Below are 17,610 nucleotides of genomic sequence, written 5' to 3' on the forward strand. Positions count from 1 at the left end.
GGTGCCCACTGCGTCCAGTTTGCTCTGCCTCAGAAAACCACCACGACGCGGAATATCTGCCTCTGCCACTGGGTTTTGCTGCTGTTTTAATCCAGTCTGTCAGCTCAGCGCCAGTCACCGCTGGCATGTAAGCCGCAGAGGGTTGGAAAGCCTCCTCCATCCCACCAGGCCTGTCAGCTGTGGGAGGGGCTGTGACCAGGAGTGGGGCCCCCGGGCCCCCTGGAAAGCCCAGCCCCTCTTGTTTGTTTACAACCCAATAAGCTAAACCAAAGGGCCCATTGGTTTCATGTATTCGTTTAGCTACGATTCCCTAACTTGAAGTCCTATCACCACGCTTCGTCCCTCCTGGGGTAAGGCCACAGCAAGGGCGGAGGTGGGCGGCCAGAGTGCACAGGTCAACCAGGCGTCTGCCCTGCTGCGGGCCCTGATTACCGTGACCCAGCACGTGCCACACGCTTCAAAACAAAGGTTTCCCATCAAACCTCGGATGCTGTCTGTAGCCAAACCAAACCAAGGCTCTGTGTGTTCCTGTAAACTCACACCGCAGCCTGGGTTCCGGGTCCTCTATTACCAACCCCTGGTCCCCGAGCACCCCGCAGCCCGGAGCGAGCCCTGGTCTGTGCTGTGCCGAGGGCGGAACCGGACAAGACGCGACTCACGGGCGAGTTCCGGGAGGCCGCCTTCAGCTGCGTCATGGTGGTCTGGAACGCCCCGATGAGGTCGTGGGAGCCGTCGTTGTCATAGTCGTAGCACTCCACCTGGAAGCAGCACAGAGAGGTCAGGCTGCGGGCCTGTTCGGCCCAGGGCTGCGGCAACGTGGGCTGACCAGCAAGTGCCTGAGCGCTCAAGTGCCCCCAAACCCTCGCCACTTGCAGATGCTCCTGGTCGGCACGCAGCAGACAGATGAACACAGACCACTCGACCTCCTCTGAGCAGCTTGTTCCCCACCCCGACCCTGGCTGGCACCTCGCCCACTTTAGTAGAATCACGCGGTGGCTGAAGCTGTCAGGAGGAAGGAGGGCTGGTGTCTGTGCAATGATTTAGATGATTTCGTTATGGACACAGTGAGTCTCCTGCCACCAGGGAGGCCTGCGCCAGTGCCAGACAGGAAGCCAGAGGGCAGTGCGCTGAGGGCAGCAGCTCCTACGAGGAAAAGCCCTCTGGGGGAAGCACTGGACCCATGAAGTCCCTGCTGCCACGCGGGGCAGGCGAGGTCCGGCTCAGGCAGGCTCTCGTTCCGTGCTTGCTGTCTCCAAGCCGAGGGCAGAGCTGAGCTGGTTTGCCTGCAGCTCAGTGCCAGGACGGAGGAGCGGAAAATAGTCACAGATCGCCTGGCCACTCGCTGCAGCAAGACTGCGGTGTGCGCTTTCCGAGAGCGAGCAGAGGGCCTCTGATGGAGCACCGTCTTCTCCGGCTGTCACTTCACAGCAGCATCGCATTCTGCAAACGCTCTCGGGCTGCACCCTGTGGCCACCCAGGCTGCTGAGGAGGCAGCGGGTTCCAGGGCTTTGGACGATGGTTTCCTGTGTGGCTCTGGAGCCATGACTGAGGCCCTGGCTCGCCACCCATCACCACATGAACGCCACGTCACCAGCTCATCACTGCAGGGAACATCTCCCCAGAGGGCTGCGCCTGCTCAGCCCCAGGAGGGAGTCGGGCAATGGCAACAGGAAGGGCTGCATTCCTTACTTTATTCCCTTTTATCCAGGAAGACAAAACGGCCATCAATTAATGAACACAAACAAGGTCCAGAGACACCGCAATCCGAGGGCTGTCGGGAGTGTCCACTTGTTGGGGGTCTTTGCTCACGGACGAGCCAGACAGCTCGACTCCCGGCGCCCTCCGTGGCCCTCCCAAGTGTCAGGGAAGAAAATGAATGATCTTAATAACTGCTTTCTAGTTGGACTAAAATTAAAATGCAGTTAAAAACAATCTTAACGCCGAGACCGGTTTGGCTCAATGGATAGAGCGTCGGTTTGGGGACTGAAGGGTCCCGGGTTCGATTCCGGTCAAGGGCCATGTACCTTGGTTGTGGGCATATCCCCAGTAGGGGGTGTGCAAGAGGCAGCTGATCGATGACTCTCTCTCATCGATGTTTCTAACTCTCTATTTCTCTCCCTTCCTCTCTGTACAAAATCAATAAAATATATTTTTTTTAAAAATCTTAACATTTTAGTAATTTCATTTAAATAGTTTTTCTTAATTATGGACAAAAGAATTCTATTTGCATTCAGGAAACTACAATTTGTACGTAAGGCAAAATCAAGCTTTGATAATGTCAAGATTTTATTTAAGCAGAGCTTATGAAGAGCAAATGTCAGCCTGCCTGAAACTTCAGGGGATGTAAAAATAGCTTCCAACGGTAATTTCTGATAACTCGCTCCACTGCCCCACGGCAGGCACATGTTTGGTGCTAAAGAAAAACAGTACATTTATAATGCTGACACGGCTTCAGGTACAGTTTGGGGGGACATTATATAATGACTGTGTCCTTTAATTTCTCAAGGATTCAAAAACTAGGACTATGGTCTACTCTAAACAACAGTACACACACCTGTACACATATACACAAGTGAGTGCACATGCCACACACACATGCACATGTATGTGATAACGCGCACGTGCATGTGTATGAACACACATGCGTACATGTGTGCGTATGAGAACACACACCACACCACAGCACATCCACTCGGCATTCCCGGTGAGGCAGGGCAGCATGCACAGCTGTTTTCCATTCGCTGGATGTTGTGGCAAGGATAGTCCATGCCGGAAGAACCACACTGCACACCCACACCGCGGCAGAGAAGCCGCCAGCCTCACACCTCCAAGCAACGCCAAACCCAGGAGGAGCACAGATGCATGGCTTTCTGATGTCACAGAGAAGCACAGACATGACGATGTGGCAGAGCACGTCTGTGTCATTAAAACACACGTTTAAGAATGGAGGCATTCATCAGGTGAGCTCGGAAACAGTTTACTTACTACAATCAGAGAGCCCTGTGCGTAAGCCACTGCGTGCAGGAGGTTTAAAAACATTGTTTCCTTGTTAACATGTTAGTACACACAATTAAGTAGTTTTGACTTAGGCAAGTTTTTTTTACAGCCTCTCTTGCTTTTCAGATAGATTGAAGCTTCAACTTACTACTGTTAATGTGAAAAGCAAAAGCTCTACATTTAGTGTGACACTGAAAAGTAACATTTTTTGAATTGTTATAGGAGTTTGTATGTGCTTTCCGGAAGGATCTATGCCAGGGAGCAAGGTCTTACCTGCTCTCAAGTTATTTTTCAAGCATCTTTTCTACTGTTTACTTTGTTCGTACTTGCCTCAGGAGTATGCGATTGCTGTGAGCTAAAGACCCGAGACCTGGGCTCCAGAGACTTCCGCTCCCCCTTAACCGTCAGAGGCGTTGTAACGAGGAGTCTGGCCTACGACAGGAGTCCTCACTCACCAGAGCGAGTGCACCCGCCCATCTCGCAGGGCGCCTAACACCCTCTCCCACGCGCTCTCCTGCAGTGCCTCCTGAGCCCCAGCGGCGCACGCTCGCTGTCCCTCTCCGAGTGTCTTCTAGTCCCCGTTTCCCTGTGGCTCTGACTCTGCTGCGGGGGCACTCCCCTACGTAGGCACAGTTCCTCTTGCTGATCTGCCTTGTGTCTCTCTGAGTGTTAGACCAGGAGGAAGACCCTGAGAGGGAGGAAAGCTTGTTCCCAACCCCCATCCCTAACCTGCATTTCACTGCTGCTGGGTGGCACACACACTCCTTGGTATTAATCTTAAATTCTCCCTGCTGAAGACAAACAGATGGACCTAGGAAATGAGGCTTCCAGCCATAACAGCCCCTGCGCTGCCTTTAAAAGCAAGACTTCCCTTTCCACCAATTTAGCCCTTATTTTCTCTGCTGTACAAGTGGATATGGCAGCTGACCTGCCCAAGATCCCTTCGCTGTTTAAAGAGCGGAATCGGGACTCGGGCTGTGGTCTGACTCTACATCCGACCTTGTTCCAGGCCACCCGCCCTCCCCTCCGCCCTCATCACATCCCTTACAAAACCAGCAAGACCCATCAGCTTGCTGGCACAGGGCACAGGCAAAGGCTTCTCTCTGGGATCTATGTCAAATGGCTCTAGTATAAAAGTGTCTTTAAAGATAGGTTTTTGATGAGACGTGATAAATAAGAACGATCAAAGATTCTTAGACACCTGCTGTGGCTCCCTGCTGCCGCTCTGCCCTTGGACCTGACAATAAGCCACCACTGTCTTCAGGGCTGCACTTTGCTCTGGAAACAAGAGGGAAAACCACTGGTCCTCTCCGTGCTGAGGCGGCAGATGGTGCTGGCTCTGGTTAAAGGAACGCCTGCTTTTATCCACAAGGACACGCCAATGGCACAGAGGGAGCGAAAGGCTCCTATTCACAGAGCAAAGGGATCCTTTTAAAAGGAAGAAACGTTTAAACTGGACATTTTATTTTAAAAATGAAGTGTAAAATAAAAATCACAATGTTGGATTCAGCATTGGGTGGACTATCAGTCAAACATGTTGATTCTTCAAACTCTTTACCTACCACACACCCCAATTCAGGGTTCCCAGGCCCAGACAAAGGGAGTCCCACAGGCTTGTCCCATCACTTTCTTTCTTTAAAATTACCTAACCCCGTGGTTGGCAAACTGTGGCTCGAGAGCCACATGCGGCTCTTTGGTCCTTTGAGTGTGGCTCTTCCACGAAATACCACGGCCTGGGCGAGTCTATTTTGAAGAAGTGGCGTTAGAAGAAGTTTAAGTTTTAAAAATATGGCTCTCAAAAGAAATTTCAATCGCTGTAATGTTGATACTTGGCTCTGTTAACTAATGAGTTTGCCAACGACTGACCTAACCAATTAAGTGTATAAGAGAGGTGAGTTTGTGTATGTAATTTCAAATTACCTTAATAGTCTTATCCATATCTCCGTAGCACAGGGAGTTCAGAGAAATTTTAAAAGGCCTCCACACAGGGTTCAGGTTGTTTTTAATGACCTAGAAAATGGAGATGCAGAGACGCGTTAGGAAGCACGGAATTCACCGCGTTCTGCTCTCGCCTTTCCCCGTCCGGGTGGTGCTACGACCTCGCCAGCTGGTCACCTGTCCACGGACACATGCTGGGATGTACCGCCCTCTGTCCGTGACGGACTCTCTGGTCAGCACACGTGCTGCAGGAAGCACGTTGGCAAGGGGTCCCACCCACAAGGGCGCCTTAGGAACCAGGTTTCCATGCGGCAGAGGACTCAGTCCGAGAAAGAACCATGCTGGGTTGGATGAATTAAAGAGACAGTCTTACATCCATCATTTCTATAGACATCATAGGCAGATACAAGCAAATGTAGTTTCCAGCTGTGTCCCCTGCAGGGGCCCAGCTGCAAGAGCACGTGAGCCCTCAGATCTTGGTGTCTGAATACCTCCACCTCTCAGAGACTGGGTCACTTCAAAGAAATGGGTCACCCCAGTCTGGCTCCACAAGCACATACAAATCGAGGCTCATGTCAGAAGCCAGGAGCCATTGAAGGCACGCCCTGTCAAATCCAGATACTGCGGAACCTCGCTTTGCAAACTTAATTCATTCCGGAAGGCTGTTTGAAAATGGCATCATCATCTCCCACTAGAGATCATGTAAATGGAAGTAATCTGTTCCAGACCCCCAAACGATCCTGTTTTAACCTTTCTTATACACAGTGCATGTCTATTTACTGTTTAATCTATAAATAAACTCTTTAAAAACAAAAGGACATGAAATGTAAGTGAAAGTTTAACAAAAAGGGAAAATTTAATAATAATTATAAGCAGCAACAAAAGCAAAAACACACAAAATATTCACAGCACAGGATCCTGAGATGCTAACAGAGGGGAACTGACTCGTATTTGTGCGTTCTCTCCTTTATCTGTTGCCTGAGAAACACGTGATTCTTCATAAGGCATCAGTAGGAAAGGGCTGTAGCTGAGCAGAGAATTGTTGGAGATGGGAGACATTTGAGAAACGGGGCCCACTGGACTCTGAACAGGAAAGAGTGATAAACATGAGCACCTTGTGCTCCAGCCATCCATGAGCCCACCATGCCGCTGAAGACAAAAAGGAGGAAGTGAGAGGAAGCACCGCTAATCCATGTGCAGGGACAGAAGATGGAGAAAACAACACTGTGTGTAACCTCAGTCCGATGGTAATAAGTGAGACTCGGGCACGATGGTCAGCAGAAGCTAAAGCAGGGTGAACTGCGGGAGAACAGCCTGCGGGGCTGCATCACAGACCACCAACTCCTCACAACTGAGACCCAGCTGGACTGGCTGAGGCAGAGCCCAGAGCGTGGGCATGCACGGCTGATTACTGGAGAGGTTCGACGGCGAAAGGCTGGGGAGGCAGGGAGAAAGTCTTACATGGAGAGGATGTAAAAACAGCCAATTGCCACGTGGGAGCCTTGACTGAAAAACAACACAAAACAAGATGCTTACAGCATGCGGGACGCTAGGGAGACCTGTGCACAATGCTATAAACCACACCAACGCTGAAGTGCGGCTGGGCAGCAGAAACCCCGGCTCTGCTCTGCCGAGGTGGAGTCACATCTGCAGCCTCACCAGGAAGGCTCTGCAAGAGGGTACTACCTGCGTGCAGGTGTGCGAGTCCCTGTGTGTATGCAGGTGTGTGTGTGTCGGTGTCAGAGAGAGAGAAAGAAGGAGCACACATGTGCAGACCAAATGTACAAAAATGTACAGGGAATGCATTATAGTGTTCTTTAAAGGGTTATACATTTCTCAAAATACAAACTTCACTAATAAAAGAAAAAATGAGCATGCTGACCTTGTGTCTGGTTATATATGTCAAAACTCAGATTGCTATTTTTATAGAAACAATTTTTTTAAAATTCAGATTACTACATCCCCCGGGAAACCTCAGCCCTGCCTCCCAGCCTCACACACTCACCTCTGTTCGGTGCACCAGCAGCCAGGTTCCGTCCGACGTCTGCTTGTGGAACTCCAAGTAAGGGTCGGACTTGCCAAACAGGTCCTACGTCAGAGGGAGAAGGCCGTCCTTCTCGGCGCCGCTCTGGCTGTGGCACCCACTCTGCCCGTGGCACGCTAACACCGCGCTGCCCTCCCGGGGCAGGTCTGCGTGCCAGCACTGCAGGGCACAGCCCTCTCCCTCCGCACCAATGCGCCCGTCTCCCCAGAGAAGAGGCATTTCTGATGAAAGCCCTGACCCTGCGCACACAGCCTCGCTTCTCAACACACACGGTGCTTCACAACAGTGAGCACTACGCCCGCACCAATAAGCACGTTCTCTGCTGGCCATAGGCCTAACTGCTCCCTCACACAGCTCTGGCGCGTTCTGGGAGCAGCATGCCAACACCAGGCGCTAACTCTGAGGGACAGCGACCAGATGGACGCAGAGGGATCACGTCAGGTCACATCTGATTGCTGACGGATCGGAGTCTTGACTCCACATCTATCCTCAGGGTCCAATCCCACACGCCAGGGAGCAGGGGCAAGTATGTGGAGAAGCCACGGTTACCTCATGGTTAGAGTCCCTCCTTTCCTCTTAGTTCCCCACAGCACCTATGCATGCACAGCAGCCCGCGTGCTCAGAGCTGCCCTTCCCACATCCTCCACACACACACACACACACACACACACACACACACACACAGATACACACACTCACAGACACATCCATACATACACACACAGAGGCACTCATAGATACGCACACAGATACATACAAATACAGAGACACAAACACAAACACATAGATCCATACAGACCCTCAGACACACAGAGACACACGGGCACATACAGAGACCTCACACTCACGTACACACACACAGTCACAGCAACACAGACATTTACAGACAGACACACAGATTCACACACACACACATACACGCACTTCACAGAGACACACAGACACACACAGAGACCTCACACTCACGTACACACATACAGAGACACATTCACAGATGGACACACAGATTCACACACACCTCAGAGACACACAGACACACACAAAGACCTCACATTCACGTACACACACAGAGACACATTCACAGATAGACAGACACACAGATTCACACACACACACCTCACAGACACTCACAGAGACAGAGACACACATTCACACACACACAGGCTCTCACAGACACACCCCAGGACAGCGGGCCTGGAAGGAACTAATGCTCCGGGCTGCACCCCTCCTTTCCCAAACAGGATCTACGGGAGGCACATAGGAGGCGCCTGTATCCCTACCCACCTTGTTGTCCAGTTTTCTTGCTTCCATTTCAAACAAGACCACTCTGTTATCCTTTATTTCTTCAGCGGAAATCTATGAGATCGGGTGAGTGAAAGAAGAGTGATTTAGGGATTCTGACACAGTACTGATATTCTGTTACCTAACAGTGTACAAACTCAGTATCAGTACAAATGATCACTAAAATGGTGCCACTGAGAGATCTTTCATGTTAGCTTTCACACACGTGCAATAAGCATGTGCCCAACCCTGCTAATCCTGCGTTTGGCACCTTCCTTTGTAGACGCCATCGCCCCAGCGGCATCTCCCCAATCCAAGGAAAAGCGCGGCTGGGCACACACCAGCTGCAGCCTGCGAACCCCGAGCTGGGAGCTCAGCAACCCTGGCACACCCGCAGCTGAGATCACCGTTTCCACACGACCTCACCGGCCACTGCTCACAGCCAGGTGCCGGCCCAGGAGCAGTACGGCGGCTGCGGGCGGCGTTCTGGGCCACCAGCCGCTCCCCCCAGACGCTCATGCTTGTGCTGGAGAAGTTTAACCCGGAGCAAACCAGCTGCTCAGGCAGCACGGCGCAGCCCTCCGAGGCTCGGGAGCCCGCCTTCGTCCAGCTCAGGTCAGAACCAGGGCTCCGGAGGGGGAGCCTGAGGAGCGGCGTCCTGCGCGGGGCTCGGCCTGGGGCCGGCGGGAGGGCGGCACCGGGTGCAGGGCTAAAGGGGAGGCCATGCCATGTGAGACCCGACGGAGTGAAGCCGTCTGGACAGGGTCTCACAGAGCCCGGAACCGTCCCATGCCGTCGGGTCTAAGTGGGGGAGGGGGCTCCTGGGGCGAGGAAGCACCACGAGGGGCCTGACTCCTTGGCCATCATAAAACGCAAAGGGATTCGTGAGTGAGTTTTTCTTTCTTTTCTGACACACGTCACACAGGGGTCGGTGATGGCTCCCCAGCAGGAAGGGGGCACCACCGGGCTGGCGTGACCAGGCTTGTGGGCACCTGCCGGCAGCCCCACGTGCCCCTCACCTCCGAGGCACAGACAAGGTCTCTTACCGTGATGCTGCCCTTCCCCGCGGGCTTGCCGTTCCTCAGCATCAGCGGGCGCGTCAGCTTCTTACTGGACACGATCTATAATGGGCGGAAGGTGAGAGAGCTTTTCCACTGCATCTGGCCAACTTCTAACTGAACGGTTTTGACAAAGAGATTGAGCATAAATTTCATTTAGCAGGTCATTCAGCCCGGCCGGTGTGGCTCAGTGGCTGAGCATCGCCCTATATAAAGCAGGTCACGGTTCGATTCCCGGTCAGGGCACATGCCTGGGTTGCAGGCTCAATCCACAGTGGCGGGGTGGAAGGGGGCAGGAGGCAACCGATCAGTGATTCTCTCTCATCACTGATGTTTCTCTCTCTCTCTCTCCCTTCCTCTCTGAAATTAATTAAAAAAAAAACAAACCTATTTTTTAAAAATGAATAAAAAGGATCATTAGAAATGGAAACATTAAGCCCATCCTAGAAGGGCGCAGTGATTCTGAAACACATGGACCCATGGGAAACCCACAGAAACCATTTCCAAGAGCTGTGACCTCCCTGCTCCCGCCCACTAGTTCCCTTTTCAACTCCTTCCAACATGAATTTCTGACATGTGATGGGGACGAAGGCCAGACTCATCTCTCACTAATCATGGAGCTGAACCCACTGAAAGGCAGGCCTGGCCTCAGGACTCTCAGCAAATGGGATTCAATGTGTCCCCTGACACGTAACCCTCACATATGTAACCCACCAGATACACTGACTAACATAACACTGTAGACCCAGTCCTCCCCTCAGCCATAATTTCTCAAATTCACTTTAATGCTAGCCATAATGGCTTTTTTTTTTTAATTAACTTTCCTTGGATGCCATTTATCAACGTTTTAGAAAACCGATCAACTCCATGTTGCCCAAGACAACAGCAAAGCCGAGATCCCCCAACACTGAACGTGAGTCCTTCCTAGAGGTGACCCCAACCCGGACGCAGCCAGGACCTCTCGTGGGAAGTCGGCGCGGAGCCCAGGCCCAGCCTCCCTGACCGAGCTTGTCCGCCCCGGGAAGACACAGCCTCCCTGACCGAGCTTGTCCGCCCTGGGAAGACACAGCCTCCCTGACCGAGCTTGTCCGCCCTGGGAAGACACAGCCTCCCTGACCGAGCTTGTCCGCCCTGGGAAGACACAGCCTCCCTGACCGAGCTTGTCCGCCCCGGGAAGACGTACTAGGTGACGAGGATAAACAGGAGGGCAGGAGAGCGCACCCCACCCGGCGGGCACCGGAGGCCACAGACTCTGGGTTTACAGGATGAGCCCGGCCGAGCAGCAGCGTGCCGGGTGGCATGGTGTGGGCGTCGGGCCAGTCCTGCCAGCGGGACCATCAGCTGCCACTGCGATGGATTGAGCTGGGGCCCGCACGCCGGGCGGCTGCAGCGGGTTCACTCCTGATGTGGGACGAGCACCCGACTCCAGGACTGAGGGGCCTGGCACACGCTCCCGCCCTAGGAAAACCGGGATTCCGCTTCCCTCACCGACCACGCCGGCTGTGAGCTCCGTCCGCAGGTGGCCCATGGTTCCCAACTTTCAAAGTTACACTAAGGAGCACAAGTGAAAATGACAGCAACAGGGAACAGTGGGCAACACTGTACCAGTGTGGGGCAGGTGGGGCGGGGCGCGGAGATTGGGAGCAGTGCCTGCCTGGCTCTTTGCCCTGCCCCCGGACCAGGACAGGTAACATGCCAACTCCAACTGGAAAACGCAGAAAACTCTGTGAAGGCCCAGCTCGCTGCGCCCTCTGCCCCGCGCACACCCACCTGTCCCAGGGTGCATTCACAGCTCCCTGGCCACCATCCGCCCCGCGCACACCCACCTGTTCCAGGGTGCATTCCCAGCTCCCTGGCCGCCCTCCGCCCCGCGCACACCCACCTGTCCCAGGGTGCATTCCCAGCTCCCTGGCCGCCCTCCGCCCCGCGCACACCCACCTGTCCCAGGGTGCATTCCCAGCTCCGGCCGCCCCCTGCCCCGCGCACACCCACCTGTCCCAGGGCGCATTCACAGCTCCCTGGCCGCCCTCTGCCCCGCGCACACCCACCTGTCCCAGGGTGCATTCACACTCTCCCAGGAAGTCATCGTCGCCCAGCTCGATGGTCTTGTTGTCGATGTCATAGACCCCGAATTTCAGTTTCTGCACCACCTCGAAGTAGTAGTCAATGATGAAGGTCTTGGAGAACGTGGGGTTCAGGCAGTTCTTAATCCTCTCCGTGCGATCCGCCTGTGCCCCGGAACAAAAGGGGTCAGGTCAGTGGCAGCCCAGATCTCAGTATCTCACCGGCCACCCTGGACGCAGGGGGCCTGACGGCTAAGGAGGCTCCGTCCGTGTGTAAGCTTCCGGTCAGGGACACACCTGCCCCACACTGCACTACCTGTGTGGTGGTTTCCTGACTGTAACATGGGTAAGCTCTTCACGTCGCCAATAAACAATCCACTCGCTTTCACGTGTTAACATACCTCATACCACTGCTGTCCGCTCGAGTTCAGAAACAGCACGCACAGAGGGTCTGACTTGGACCCGATGTCTGCGTCCAGAAGGTTGTCACAGGACACGTTCAGCTCCACCTTCGTCACGCACTGGGCGGCCATCTCCGAGCTGTGAGAAGCCACGTGCGAGAGGGGCCTTGAGAAGCCATGTTCCCAGGAAGCCGCAGAGCTTGTCAGGACCCTGTCTGACCAGGGCGGTCAGGGGGCCCAGGGAGACAGAGGACCAGGAGGGACGGGGGGGGGGGGGGCAGCGGGGGATCAGGAGGACCAGGCAGGTCAGGGGGACGAGGAGGGACTGAGAGGGACAGGAGGAACCAGGGGGGTATCAGGAGGACCAGAGGGGAGCAGGGTGGGTCAGGGAGACAGAAAGACCAGGGGGGACAGAGAAGGAAAGGGGGGATCAGGAGGATCAGGGAGACAGAAAGGGACAGGGTGGACCAGGGGGCCAGGGGGGATGGAGAGGGAAGGGGGGAGATCAGGGGACCAGGGAGACAAGGGGGACGGAGAGGGATCAGGGGAGCCCAGGGAGATCAGGGGGCCCAGGTGGACCAGGAGGGACCGAGAGGGACTGGGAGGGACTAGACTCTCGCTTAGAACAGAGCTCACTTACTGGGACGGAAATGCAGTTTCTACGGCGGCAACTGAGACTTAATCACCCGGCCGGCGGGGCTCAGTGTCGACCTATGAACCAGAAAGTCACGGTTAGATTCCCAGTCGGGGCACATGCCCAGGTGTGGACGTGCAGGAGGCAGCGATCAATGATTCTCTCTCATCATTAATGTTTCTATCTCCCTCCCTCTCTAAAATCAATAAAATATATATTTTTTAAAAAGATGAATTGTCTTTTCACTTCACTATAAATTTTACCACTCAGAAAAACTCAAAGCATTAAGCTAAGAAATAAAACACATAAAACTACAACCTTAATTATAAATTGCTCATTTAACAAGATGCTAAAGGAGATACTTTCTATTTTCAAAGAATTTTAGCTAAACACCCCCCCCTCCCCCCGCCGCACATAGAGCCCTACATAGAGGCCTCCGCTGCCGGGCTGGGGCTAATGCAGACGAGGTGGAGAGGCCGTTTTCCTGCTCCCACTCCCGCTCACGCGCCCTGCAGACCCGCCAGAAACACCAAGCCTGTCACACTGAGCGAAGAAGAGGCCTGGGGACAGAGGAGGCCGGGGGCTGGCCTTGAGAGGTGACCATGCTCAGGGGAAGAGACAGATTGCTCCCCTCCTCCCACTCTGCTACCTCCAGCGAGACATGGGGTGCTGGCATGGAGGGCCCCAAGCTCCCGGAGACGGAACAAGGAGGCAGGCTTCGCGGTCCTAATTCGAGGAGCCTGTGAAGAGCGGCGGTGCACCCGTCTCACTGGGGAGTCAGTCCTCACGTGGGACAACGCACAGACCCAGTGCCTCCTGGGAGTCACTCCTCACGTGGGACAACGCACAGACCCAGTGCCTCCTGGGAGTCACTCCTCACGTGGGACAACGCACAGACCCAGTGCCTCCTGGGAGTCACTCCTCACGTGGGACAACGCACAGACCCAGTGCCTCCTGGGAGTCACTCCTCACGTGGGACAACGCACAGACCCAGTGCCTCCTGGGAGTCACTCCTCACGTGGGACAACGCACAGACCCAGTGCCTCCTGGGAGTCACTCCTCACGTGGGACAACGCACAGACCCCAGAGCCTCCTGGGAGTCACTCCTCACGTGGGACAACGCACAGACCCAGTGCCTCCTGGGAGTCACTCCTCACGTGGGACAACGCACAGACCCAGTGCCTCCTGGGAGTCACTCCTCACGTGGGACAATGCACAGACCCCAGTGCCTCCTGGGAGTCAGTCCTCACGTGGGACAACGCACAGACCCAGTGCCTCCTGGGAGTCACTCCTCATGTGGGACAATGCACAGACCCAGTGCCTCCTGGGAGTCACTCCTCACGTGGGACAATGCACAGACCCCAGTGCCTCCTGGGAGTCAGTCCTCACGTGGGACAACGCACAGACCCAGTGCCTCCTGGGAGTCAGTCCTCACGTGGGACAATGCACAGACCCCAGTGCCTCCTGGGAGTCAGTCCTCACGTGGGACAACGCACAGACCCAGTGCCTCCTGGGAGTCACTCCTCATGTGGGACAATGCACAGACCCAGTGCCTCCTGGGAGTCACTCCTCACGTGGGACAATGCACAGACCCCAGTGCCTCCTGGGAGTCAGTCCTCACGTGGGACAACGCACAGACCCAGTGCCTCCTGGGAGTCACTCCTCACGTGGGACAATGCACAGACCCCAGTGCCTCCTGGGAGTCAGTCCTCACGTGGGACAACGCACCCAGATCCCTGTGCCTCCTGGGAGTCACTCCTCACGTGGGACAATACACAGACCCCAGTGCCTCCTGGGAGTCACTCCTCACGTGGGACAACGCACAGACCCAGTGCCTCCTGGGAGTCACTCCTCACGTGGGACAACGCACAGACCCAGTGCCTCCTGGGAGTCACTCCTCACATGGGACAATACACAGACCCCAGTGCCTCCTGGGAGTCACTCCTCACGTGGGACAACGCACAGACCCCAGTGCCTCCTGGGAGTCACTCCTCACATGGGACAATACACAGACCCCAGTGCCTCCTGGGAGTCACTCCTCACGTGGGACAACGCACAGACCCAGTGCCTCCTGGGAGTCAGTCCTCACGTGGGACAACGCACCCAGATCCCTGTGCCTCCTGGGAGTCACTCCTCACGTGGGACACCGTGCACAGACCCCAATGCCTCCTGGGAGAGTCACTCCTCATGTGGGACAATGCACAGACCCCAGTGCCTCCTGGGAGTCACTCCTCACGTGGGACACCGTGCACAGACCCCAATGCCTCCTGGGAGAGTCACTCCTCACGTGGGACAATGCACAGACTCCAATGCCTCCTGGGAGTCAGTCCTCACGTGGGACAACGCACAGACCCAGTGCCTCCTGGGAGAGTCACTCCTCACGTGGGACACCCTGCACAGACCCAGTGCCTCCTGGGAGAGTCACTCCTCACGTGGGACAATGCACAGACCCCAGTGCCTCCTGGGAGTCACTCCTCATGTGGGACAATGCACAGACCCCAGTGCCTCCTGGGAGTCACTCCTCACGTGGGACAACGCACAGACCCAGTGCCTCCTGGGAGTCAGTCCTCACGTGGGACAATGCACAGACCCCAATGCCTCCTGGGAGTCACTCCTCATGTGGGACACCACGCACAGACCCCAATGCCTCCTGGGAGTCAGTCCTCATGTGGGACACCACGCACAGACCCCAATGCCTCCTGGGAGTCAGTCCTCATGTGGGACACCACGCACAGACCCCAATGCCTCCTGGGAGTCAGTCCTCATGTGGGACACCACGCACAGACCCCAATGCCTCCTGGGAGTCAGTCCTCATGTGGGACAATGCACAGACCCCAGTGCCTCCTGGGAGTCACTTCTCACATGGGACACCACGCACAGACCCCAGTGCCTCCTGGGAGAATCACTCCTCACGTAGGACACCGTGCACAGACCCTAATGCCTCCTGGGAGTCACTCCTCAAGTGGGACACCGCGCCCAGACCCCTGTGCCTCCTGGGAGTCACTTCTCACATGGGACACCGGGCACAGACCCAGTGCCTCCTGGGAGTCACTCCTCATGTGGGACAATACACAGACCCCAGTGCCTCCTGGGAGAATCACTCCTCACGTAGGACACCGTGCACAGACCCTAATGCCTCCTGGGAGTCACTCCTCAAGTGGGACACCGCGCCCAGACCCCTGTGCCTCCTGGGAGTCACTTCTCACATGGGACACCGGGCACAGACCCAGTGCCTCCTGGGAGTCACTCCTCATGTGGGACAATACACAGACCCCAGTGCCTCCTGGGAGAGTCACTCCTCATGTGGGACAACGTGCACAGACCCCAATGCCTCCTGGGAGTCACTCCTCACGTGGGACAATGCACAGACCCCAGTGCCTCCTGGGAGAGTCACTCCTCATGTGGGACAACGTGCACAGACCCCAATGCCTCCTGGGAGAGTCACTCCTCACGTGGGACACCGTGCCCAGACCCCTGTGCCTCCTGGGAGTCACTTCTCACATGGGACACCGGGCACAGACCCAGTGCCTCCTGGGAGTCACTCCTCATGTGGGACAACGTGCACAGACCCCAATGCCTCCTGGGAGAGTCACTCCTCACGTGGGACACCGCGCCCAGACCCCAGTGCCTCCTGGGAGAGTCACTCCTGATGTGGGACAACGTGCACAGACCCCAATGCCTCCTGGGTCACTCCTCACATGGGACACCGCACCCAGACCCCAGTGCCTCCTGGGAGAGTCATTCCTCATGTGGGACAACGTGCACAGACTCCAATGCCTCCTGGGAGAGTCACTCCTACGTGGGACACCACACACAGACCCTAATGCCCCCTGGGAGATCCACTCCTCACGTGGGACAATGCACAGACCCCAATGCCTCCTGGGAGAGTCAGTCCTCACATGGGACACCGCGCACAGACCCCCCAATGCCTCCTGGGAGAGTCACTCCTCACGTGGAACACCGGGCACAGACCCCCCAATGCCTCCCGGGAGTCGGCCAGAAGTCGCAGAGAACCAGAAATTTCAAGGCCCTCACTGGAGTCAGGCTTTCTCACTCACATGCACTGAGGCCCGAGGAGGCGTACCTGGACCCCAAGGTCAGGGGACCGTGCTGTGGCCCAGGATGGCTGGCAGCGCTGGCCTGGAGGATCGTGAGCAGGTGAGAGGGGACCGCAGCATACTGAGAGCCGATGCCAGGGGCACAGCACGTAGCTCAGTGAGCACAGAGCGCGCAACCAGTGGGGAGCCACACTGGGCAGGACGGGCGAGAGGCCAGGGGCCTGAGAGCCAGGCTCAGGGGCTCAGTGGGTGGGCAACAGGTGCCACTCCAAGGCCTCAAAAAGGAGGAGAAGAAATGCTCATTTCAGACGTCTCTGCATCAAATCTGCTCTAGGCGCTGCGAGTCTGGTCACTGACAGGCGCCAGCAAGGCTCTGGTTCCAGCCACACAGGATGCAGGGGTAGCACCAAGGTCAGCCGTCTTCGCATCGCCCGGGCCAGGGGCGGGGCAGCAGCGGGCACCCGGTGCCCTGTGACCACAATCACCATCCTCTCCCGCTTGGGTTTGAGAAAGGGAAGTGCGACAGAGGGTCAGAGGCTCGAGGAAGTGGGCAGGACGAAGACAGGAAACAGAGGCGGAGACCTGCCTCTGAAATGCAGGTAACACAGAAATCCCAAACAAGTCAGCTCCCAATCACCCCAACCTTCCCAAGTCAGCATTACATGAGAGACGATGCAAAGGCGCCAAACGTCAAGAGCGGATATCTGAAGGGCCTGGCGTATGAACTAGGCCCAGGGCCTCCCAGGCCCTGGCGAAATCCTGAAGCCCGGTATAAACGCCCTCCCGCTCCCCCTCCCCGCTCTCCCCCCCAACTTGGGCCCTGTGCTCTGATATGATGCAAACAACATCCCTGGCTGCCAGGGACTTCCTGCTCTGCCCCACCTGCCCAGCCGACCTTAGCCAGCAGCTCCCTCTGCCCACGCCCCGTCTTCCAGGTCCACTTTGAGTGACAGCTCCTTCCTAGGGGCAGCCCAGCAACCTCCTGGGGCAAATGCCGTGCACAGGCCAGGCTGCTCAGCCCTTCACCAAGGGCTTGGGTTGTGTGGCAGAAAGAGGGGTCACTCCGGAGCCTCTAGGCGTCATGCGTATTCCTCTCCCACGATGTATCGGAGTGCGTCTGCTTTGCCAGGTACCTG

General features: G+C 55.9%; 1 protein-coding gene across 3 annotated transcripts in view; it reads right to left on the minus strand.

Annotated features, from left to right (window-relative positions):
* Positions 1–17,610, minus strand: part of CPNE3 (copine 3) — a 47,605-nt gene that overhangs the window by 18,903 nt on the left and 11,092 nt on the right. The window contains exons 2-9 of one of the 3 annotated variants that reach the window (XM_045581567.1): positions 12,421–12,493; positions 11,783–11,920; positions 11,367–11,546; positions 9,307–9,381; positions 8,264–8,335; positions 6,941–7,024; positions 4,918–5,007; positions 660–758 (exon numbers count right to left, since the gene is read on the minus strand). In XM_045581567.1, coding sequence (XP_045437523.1) covers positions 660–758; positions 4,918–5,007; positions 6,941–7,024; positions 8,264–8,335; positions 9,307–9,381; positions 11,367–11,546; positions 11,783–11,914 — 732 coding nt within the window. In that variant the 5' untranslated portion in view covers positions 11,915–11,920; positions 12,421–12,493. Of the gene's footprint in view, positions 1–659; positions 759–4,917; positions 5,008–6,940; positions 7,025–8,263; positions 8,336–9,306; positions 9,382–11,088; positions 11,110–11,366; positions 11,547–11,782; positions 11,921–12,420; positions 12,494–17,610 lie in introns of those variants that run through there. The other 2 variants (XM_045581568.1, XM_036437343.2) reach the window with 2 other exon arrangements.

This window comes from Pipistrellus kuhlii, unplaced genomic scaffold (genome assembly GCF_014108245.1).
Source record: "Pipistrellus kuhlii isolate mPipKuh1 unplaced genomic scaffold, mPipKuh1.p scaffold_m20_p_14, whole genome shotgun sequence".
In the NCBI taxonomy this organism is placed as follows: domain Eukaryota; kingdom Metazoa; phylum Chordata; class Mammalia; order Chiroptera; family Vespertilionidae; genus Pipistrellus; species Pipistrellus kuhlii.